The 9,470-nt window shown below is 38.9% G+C and overlaps 1 protein-coding gene across 1 annotated transcript; it reads left to right on the top strand.

Moving 5' to 3' along the window:
• Positions 1-3,466: 3,466 nt before the first annotated feature.
• On the top strand, positions 3,467-5,879 carry LOC106390194 (geranylgeranyl transferase type-1 subunit beta). Its single transcript, XM_013830608.3, has 11 exons — positions 3,467-3,798; positions 3,905-3,980; positions 4,053-4,111; positions 4,185-4,324; positions 4,431-4,486; positions 4,581-4,657; positions 4,726-4,771; positions 4,968-5,092; positions 5,197-5,264; positions 5,349-5,436; positions 5,591-5,879. The coding sequence occupies exons 1-11, from the start codon at positions 3,535-3,537 to the stop codon at positions 5,738-5,740; spliced, it is 1,149 nt and encodes a 382-aa protein (XP_013686062.1). The 5' UTR covers positions 3,467-3,534; the 3' UTR covers positions 5,741-5,879.
• The last annotated feature ends 3,591 nt before the right edge of the window (positions 5,880-9,470 follow it).

The following is a 9,470-nucleotide window of genomic DNA, read 5'->3' as shown; positions in this document are numbered from 1 at the left end:
ATACGTTTCTTGACTCTTTCTATCAGTGGAGAGTAGTCACTCGATGTCATGTGTTTTATCAGCAGCGGAAGGCCGAGGTATCGTACAGGTAGAGTGCCTATCTCAAATGGAAATTGTGCAAGTATATCATCCCTATCTTCACATATTCCTGCCAGGAACAAAGTAGATTTTTCCAGGCTTATCTTCAAACCAGATATTCCTGCAAAGTCTTTAAATACCTGCAATATCCCTTCCACTGAGCTTTTTTTCCCATCCGCAAAGACCAGGAGATCATCAGCAAAACAGAGATGTGTGAGCTGAAGATCTTGACAGTACGGATGATAGCCTATTTTCCTCTCATTCGCCGCTTTATTCAGCAACTTTGATAGCACTTCCATGCATATAAAAAAAAGATATGGAGACAATGAGCACCCTTGACGAAGCCCTCTAGAACTATTAAAATATCCAGCAAGCTCTCCATTAATCTATACCGAAAAAGAAGCTAGCTCGATGCACTTCTTCACCCAAAGAATAAACTTGTCGGGCAACTTGATGGCAGAGAGGATAGACAATAGGAAAGACCATTGAACTGAGTCGAAAGCTTTGGATATGTCGATCTTAACCGCACAACGAGATGATATAGTCGGCTTGTGGTAGCATTTTACCAGCTCAGAAGCAAGTAATACATTCTCCATGAGAAGACGATCTTTGACAAAGGCAGATTGGTTTGTAGATATGAACTTTGGGAGTATCTTTTTCAGCCTGTTTGCTAAGATCTTTGAGAGCACCTTATATAATACATTACAGCATGAGATGGGTCTGTAGTCTCCCATTCTTATTGCTTCATCTTTCTTTGGAATGAGCGCTAAGATAGTGGAGTTGATGCCTTTGGGAAGAAATCCTGTAGCAAAGAAGGATTGCACAACCGCTGTGAAATCATTGCCAATAATAGGCCAAGCAGCTTTGTAGAATTCGCATGTAAACCCGTCTGGTCCCGGAGATTTGTTTGTAGCCATAGCAAACAATTTTTTTTAATCTCGTCAGCTGTAACTTCTTTATCCAGCATCCTTATTTCCATCTCGTCACACTCAAAACCCAGAAGTTGATGGATCTCTTCCTCAGTGGTACCAACAAAACTATCAGGTATCAAGGATAGAAACTGTGTGAAGTGTTCAACAGCCTCTGCCTTAATTTCCTCCTGGCTTGTAGCCACCGAACCGTCTGAGCGTTGGATCTCACGAATTGTATTGCGGACTTCTCGAACTCTAGCAGCCCTATGGAACTGCTTGTTGTTACCATCTCCTATACCAAGCCAATGAACTTTTGCCTTTTGACTTAATAATTTTTCCTCCAAAGTGGATAGAAAGAGCCAGCGGTCGTAAGCAACTGCATCTTCTCTCATATTTTCCTGAGTAGGATTAAGTAGAGTGTTATTCTGGCGCTCGCAGAGTAGAAGCCAAGCTGCTTTTGTTTTCTTCTCAATCTCACCTATCTGATCCTTATTTAAATTTCGCAGGAGCGGTTTCAAAGATTTCAGCTTCTTTGACAAGCGAAATAGAGCAGAAGTAGAGCTAAATATGGGCTCAGTTGTTTCCCAGAAACTTTTTACCAAAGGAAGAAAATCTGGAAAATCCACCATGACATTGATGAATTTAAATGGTTTACGAACTTTGGCTGCCCCCTCCTGAATCATAATCCTACACCTCATATGATCAGAGCAACCACCAGCCTCAAAAACACAATATGATTGAAGGAATGTTTTGCAGCCACAGATCGTTCATCAGGGTACGATCTAGTTTCTTGCAGATGAGGTCATTATCTCGCTTGTTACTCCATGTAAGCTTGGGGCCTTGATAAGACATATCTAGTAGGGAGTAGTAGTTTACTGTAGTTTGGAATACTCCTTCCATTTTAATACAAACGGTATAATATTTTATAGATTCTTTTGTTAATTTATTCATATTTAGATAATTAATATTTTTATAAAAAAACAGTGCAATTAATAACAATTTAATTTTTAATTTACACTAAAACCAGGTGTTTTGCCCGCACATGCGGGCACAATTTTACGGATATTTATTAATACATAAATATTAATTCAAAGATTAATAAAATTTTATTTATGTTCTCAACAAATTAAATTGAACATCAAATTCTTTATATATGACAAAGTTGTTTATCAAAATATATATGATTATTATTGAATTTATAAAAAATAGAAACACAAACATAATATAATTTTTTTTGGGAAATCTCTTTACACACTCACTATATTCATTATTTTTGTTTTGTTTTTTATTCATCAGTTATCAACATCTTACATTTCGCCTTTGTTTTGGGAAAAACAATCCAATTTTTCATAACATGTGACATTAAATTTCTCATCAGAAAACATAAATAACATGAAATTACCTACATCTTATTTGAAATTATTAAAAAATTCTAGTGTTAAAATAAAAAACTCCCCGAATAACAAAATGTTTGCCCTTTTTACAGTACTAAACTTAAAATATATTAAAATTTGAATATTTAAATATTTCAACTATTTATATAAACTACGGAAGCGTAGATTTAATTTTTAATGATTTGGAATGTATAAAAAGTGAATTCTATTGATTTTGATCATTAATAATAGTACAAAAATTAAGATAAATCTAAAGATAATTAATTTATAACCTTTTTGATTGAAACAATATTCATTTACGATAACAACACTATATACATAGGACTTATCTTTATACTTTAAAATATATTTTATTTGTTAGCCAAATTTTATGATATTAATTTATGATTAGATCAAATAAATATATCTATTTTTACTAAGGGTATGATGATTCTTAATCCAAACCAATACAGAAAACACACCCACTGATTCCTAAATAAATAATAAAATAAATATATTTTTTATAAGAATATTTTTTTCACAATAGATTATAGTAGGTTTACGTAAGATATGTTTGCATTTAAGGTTAAACTTAGTTACTTAATTAAAAATATGACAAATAAACAAAATTATATACTAACTAAAATTATGGAGAATATAACAAATAAACAAAATTACCTAAAATAATAGAGAACATGACAAATCAGCAAAATCACTTTATAAATAATAGTATATATTAATTAATTTTAAATCATTATTTTGGCGATAACTTTTGAAAAAGTATTTTTTTAATATGCGTGTAAAAATATCATGCAATATGAAAATTAGAATGAAAACTATTTAGTTCAGCGCCCTTTATGATGTTATCACAATATTGTTAATTAAGTACAGCTTCTTTTCGAATAGTTGAAATAATGTTTGTTTGCTGAAACCATGTTTAAATAGAAAGAAAGAAAAATATACATCTCTTTTTCTAACTGGTATATACTCTTTATTATATTGCAAAAAGGTCTCCTCAGAAAACAACGCGCCGTTCTAGGTTTCCACACTCTGACATCGTGTTGTTTTAACTTTTAAGCAAACCACAGATCCAAAAACGCGACTTTCCTCTACGGAAAAGCAGAGTCTCTGGAGTCCAAAGCCAGTTTCGAGATTCAACAGAAGGAGAAGCCATGTCAGAGACCGACGTGCACGGAGAAGCAGTCGACTGGGAGTCCGAAGACGAGGATTCCGATGACTCAGAAGAACAAGAAGAAGGGTACACGTCGCCGTCGCAGCCACCGTCTTCGTGGAATTTCGATAAAGATCGGCACTTGGTGTATCTACAGATGATGTACGAGTTGCTTCCGCACCATTATCAATCCCAGGAGATCAATCGTCTCACACTCGCTCACTTTATAATCTCGGGGCTTCACTTTCTCGGCGCAACAGACCGTGTTCGTCTCTCTCTCTGTTTCTCTCTGTTTTCAGTTTCAGTTAAATGGTTAAAGTGTCAAACTTTCATCTGTGTTTCTGATTTTCAATTTGATTTCGTTGATCAAGGTTGATAAAGATGTAGTTGCGAAGTGGGTTCTGTCTTTCCAGGCCTTCCCTAGTAACAGAGCTTCGCTTAAAGAAGGTACCTTTATTGTGGCTAAGAATCACGAGAAATTCGTTGTGAATTGTGATTTGTGAGGTGTTGATTTTTCAGGTGAGTTCTACGGTTTCTATGGTTCAAGGAGCTCCCAGTTTCCTATAGATGAGAATGGGGTAAGGATAAGTCTATCTTACTCTATTGCTTTCTGTTTTAGTATCTTTGGTTTACATGTAGTCTGTGGTGCAGGATCTGACTCACAACAACAGTCACTTGGCAAGCACATACTGTGCCTTGGCTATTCTTAAGGTGATTGGGCATGATCTCTCGACCATCGACTCTGAATCATTGTTGTTGTCCATGAAGAACCTTCAACAAGATGATGGAAGGTATTAGTCTAAATGCATTTGTAATGCCGTAAATTTGTTTGTTATGTTGTTATATTAACGATTAGTGTGTAATGGGGGTGTGATTGCTTCGTTTGTTTGGATACAGCTTCATGCCTACCCATACTGGAGGGGAGACGGATCTTCGGTTTGTATATTGTGCTGGTAAGAAATAGACTGCCTGATAGGAGTTACAGACCATGTCTTTATGCTTTAAATAGAGTCTTATTCTAGTTTTTTTGTTTGTTTGTTTGATCAGCTGCAATCTGTGACATGTTGGGTGATTGGAGTGGAATGGACAAGGAGAAGGCTAAGAATTACATATTAAACTGTCAGGTTTGTCTCATTTTTATTCCTTTAAGTTTCTTTTATGTGTTTAAAAAAAGCTTTATTGTTCTGTGCAGTCATATGATGGTGGCTTTGGGTTGATCCCTGGTTCTGAATCTCATGGTCAGTTGAAAACAATTCTTCCTTAATCTTTAACTTGGTTTTTGTGCATGTGCACTAAAGTAAGTAGCACGTATACTATGTGAACTGGCTGATAAAATTGTTACTGAATTGGTCACTAAGGACGGTATAGATAACAAGGCTTTTTTCATTTAAATAGTCACCGGCTTACCTACGTTGCTACAACTTAGCTATGCAGGTGGTGGGACTTACTGTGCTATAGCATCCCTTAGATTGATGGGGTTTATTGGAGCTGATCTGCTGTCAAATGATTCTTCCAGTTCAATACTAGACCCTTCATTGCTTCTCAACTGGAGCCTGCAGGTATTGCTTCATTTAACATTGTTCAGAGGTTTCATGTCAGTCTTTTGAAATTTACCCTAATGCTCCCGAGTGATGTTATGGTTTTTTAATTTCCTTGCTTATAGAGACAAGCCAGTGATGGTGGATTTCAAGGAAGGACGAACAAAAGGAGCGACACATGCTATGCATTTTGGTAACTCCCCCCAGCTTTTAGCTGTCACTGGGCTCTATTTTGTTCATATCCGCTGAGACGGGGCCTTTTCTCACTTGTGTGTAGGATTGGAGCTGTACTGAAACTCATAGGAGGCGATGCATTCATCGACAAAATTGCTCTCCGACAATTTTTACTGAGCTGCCAGTCCAAGGTACATCTCCCTTCAATGTCTTTATCTTAAACTTTTTAAAAATCCATAGGCTGCAACTAAAGCTTCAAAGTATTTTTTTACCTACTGCATAGTACTTACTAGTAGAGAGAATTTGTGACATTTTTTTTACATTCATGTTATTCTATTCTAACAGTATGGTGGGTTCAGTAAATATCCTGGAGCTTTACCGGATCTGTATCATTCATATTATGGTTACACTGCTTTTAGCTTCTTGGAAGAACCAGGATTGAGTCCTCTATGCCCTGAGCTAGGGTTACCACTTCTTACAGCCTTGGGAATCTGAAACTTGAAACTTCTCAAGGTTCACATTCTTTTATCAACCAACTGTAACTTTTATTTACCAACTGTAACTTTTATTTATTAATGATTATTGGTTTGTGTATTTTAAGGAATTTAGAAATCAAAATGAAATTATTTTACGATTTTAAAATTCATGTTTTTGAAATCATGTGTTATCATTCTATGATTTATAAATCTTGATTTAAAAATTTCATAAGCGCCTAATCACTCTTTTCCAGCAGTTGAGTTTTTGCTAAAATATCATATTATTGATCGATATGATAAGCCAAAAGAAATTAAAAGGAAATTGTTGTATATGAATTGTTTTATATTTTTCATCATTGGAATGTAGAATCATTAGAAGACGTAATTTGACAATTTCAGTGTTGTTGACGCAACTTGGAACTTTGAAGTATCAGACATAAACTGAAGAGATTGAGACAAAAGGGGAAAGAGATTCCCCACTTGGCCTCTAATGACTCTTGTCTTTATTCATTTATCGTATTATTCCAATTTATCGGTCCATGTTCAAAGTCTCAAGACCGTAAAAAAAATATTATCAATGTAGCGTTTCTAAGCGAATGATAATCAATTAAATCCAGATCTGTGACCAGCAACAAGCAGGAAGAAGCGAGAGGGTAGTCGGGAGACTACCGAACACTTCTCTCGGGCAAAACCGGTGTCCTGTACTGCATACATCGTTATCTCTCAACCAGAGAGAGAGTTTCCACCATATTGGTGTGTTTTCGTGCTAGACAAGCCTTTTTGGAGTATCCATGAATCGTCTCATTGGATCCAGGGCTCGTGGGGAGAATTTCCGGGGGGCGAGAAGAAGCCAACAAGTGGAGGAAGAGGAGATCATAAGGGTTCCAGCTTTTGACAACTCTGATCTAATTGAAAAATTTAACTGACTCTGATAATGTTCCATGCTGATGGTAGAAGCCCTTCTGAAACATATGCCAAAAAGACGTATTTGGGATGTGAAAGGTAGAGTGCGGGGGAAAAACCTTGGAGACAACAAGTTCTAATTTGACTTTGACAAGGAAGAAGATATGATGAAGGTACTCCAACGTCGGCGTTGTCACTTTAACAGATGGAGCTTCTCCCTGGAAAAATGGCTCCCAACCATTAAGGAAGACTTACCAAACATGCTAATGTTATGGGCTACAGTGTCTGGGATACCAATACACTATCGTAAATTGGAGACATACGAAAGTATTGGGAAGGCTCTTGGAACTTTTGATATAGCTGATGTGGAGGGAGGTCGTGCGAGGGTATCCATTAATGGAGACCTACCTCTAAAATTTGAGTGCAAAGTGGGCTTTGATAACGGGGATGTGGTGAAAGTCGCTATTAAATACGAGGATCTTCATCGGTATTGCTTTACTTGTAAAAGGATCTCACATGAAGAAGGGACTTGTCCAGAACTTACAGAGAAACAAAGAGAAGATAACCGTCTTTTAAGATTGGAGGAGAAGGAACGTGAGGAAAGGGCAACTCGAGAAGCTTTCTCAACACCTCATCGCATCAATGCATGGGATTATAACATGGCTTTGAACCGCGATTACTGAGGCAAAGATCTTAGGAAAGAGGTTCAAACCAATAACGTATTGCGGAACGAGAGGACGTAGCGATCATGAGTACTCCCATGACCTCCGGAAAAAGCTTACGGAGAGGAGAGAGGTACACACAAAGAACGCCTGGAATAGACTGGATGGTAACACCCACTCTGAGCTTCCCCGAGATCGGGAGAGATATCATCCGTATCAACATAGTTCTAAGGTGGAATCCAGAGGAAAAAACAGAGACACAACCTCTTCTTTGGAATGGAGAAGGGAAGGACCACCATGACATGAGTCACGATAAGAGTAAGAACTACACATTGAGGTCTGAGAATCTCAGAGGAAAGCATTGGGAGAGACCTGATAAACGTCTCTCAATAAGACGCTCACCTACGGACTCACAGAGGACAATCTCAGACCACTTCCCAAGTAAGTGGCCTCGATCTTACCCTGGGGGAAGACGGTCACGTTCCCCTCCGTCTCAAGGTAAAATGGAATGGAGACCAGTGACTAGGCCTAGGGAAACAGAGGAGAACAGTGGAACACAGAGGCCAAGAAAAGAAACAGGAAATAATGGATCACCGATGGAGCAGAGCAAGACTGAATCCTCGACGGTTTTGAGAGCGCAAAGGGAAGCTAATGTAACAACAAAGAACCATGAACCTCGGGGAGAACTTGAAGTGGAAAAAGAAAAAGAGCAAAACAGAAGTCAGTCAAACGTCCCTGAAATAGCAAACCATGGGTTGGCACCTGACTTGGAGAAGGAAACTACGGAAGTTACAGAAAGGCGAAAAAAGGACAAGGAGAATGAGGATGTTGATCTTGATATAAGTATTGATGAATACGCTGAGATGGCGATGAACGAAGAAATGATAAATGCTGAAGTCAGAATTTTAGGTGCGATTGTGCGATTGTCGTGCGATTGTTAGGGTTTGGTTCTTAACCCCAGATCCGCCGCCGGTGGGCCTGTCCGGTGAGAACTCTCCCTCCCCTCTTCTCTCTCTTCTCACACTCTATTTCTCCCATGAGCACGCGTAAGAAGAAGCGCCGCCAGTAGGCTGCGCGAACATCCAAGTTCAGTCGTGTGGTGGCTATGTCCTCTGCCGCCGCTGCCGCTAAGAAGGCGTCAGTATCCCATCCTCCCATCAACGAGTCGTCTGTTGATGTGGTTCCCACCGTTGAGGTTGCTGTCGCTGAGGCTGGTTCCCCTGTCTCTGATACGGTTGCTCCTATTTCAGTTTCTCAGCCTTCAAACGGCTCTGATTGTAACAACTCTACATCCATGGGTGGATCTAGTCCGACGGCGGAGCCGTTAGCTACAGGAACAGGCTCAATAACTCAATCCGAGTCGACTGAAGTACATCCTTCTGCTCTACCTTGTGTAGAGGAAATTCAGGATGTTGCAGTTGAAGACGCCAAGTCTCCTGTAGCACATTGAAGAATTATGCTAGTCTGTTCAAAGAGACAGCAGAGTTACAAGAATTGGGAACTCCAGTTGAACATATCTCAGGAGCTCCTTTCGTCCTAATCCCATACTCTTAACATTGAAGCGGCTAAGGATTCCTTATATACTCCCTTCAAGGTCGGTTTACGATTTTCCCCTTCTGCCCTTAAGCCGTCATAGCCAAAAATGGAGATATTCCATTTTTCCCGATCTTCAGTATTATCTTCTAAAACTTCGTATTAATCTGCGGAAACTTGACATTTATCTTTCTTTGCGAATCAAGCGTAAACCGTCCTATGGTTTACGGGCTATTGGTTAAGAAATCGTAAAGTGGGCTTCGAGTCATGTCTTAGGTCCCTTTGGGCCGTCTTTTGGCTCGAAGCGTTTATTACGGCTTCTTTCGATAAAAACGAATTTTCTGCGGTTTTTATCATAAACTTTGATTGATGACTTCAAATGTCGAAAAACATGAAATAGGTTTGCTACGGTCTTCGGGAGATAGCATCAAAGAGTAGACGAGAATGCAAGGATTCGTGTCGTATTCGACGTTTTGGAAAAGCTCGGTCGCTACATAGCGAGCAAACGGCGCGCACACTCGGTCGCTACGTAGCGACCGAGCTTGGCTCGAGCTCGGCCGCTACGTAGCGACCGAACGGCGTACACGCTCTGTCATTACGTAGCGACCAGGCAGTGTGCATGTTTGGTCGTTGCGTAGTGACTGAGCTTGG

The sequence above is a fragment of the Brassica napus genome, chromosome C4, assembly GCF_020379485.1.
Source record: "Brassica napus cultivar Da-Ae chromosome C4, Da-Ae, whole genome shotgun sequence".
NCBI lineage: Eukaryota > Viridiplantae > Streptophyta > Magnoliopsida > Brassicales > Brassicaceae > Brassica > Brassica napus.
Note: the sequence above shows the minus strand (reverse complement) of the source record. Positions and strands in the feature narration are given on the sequence as shown.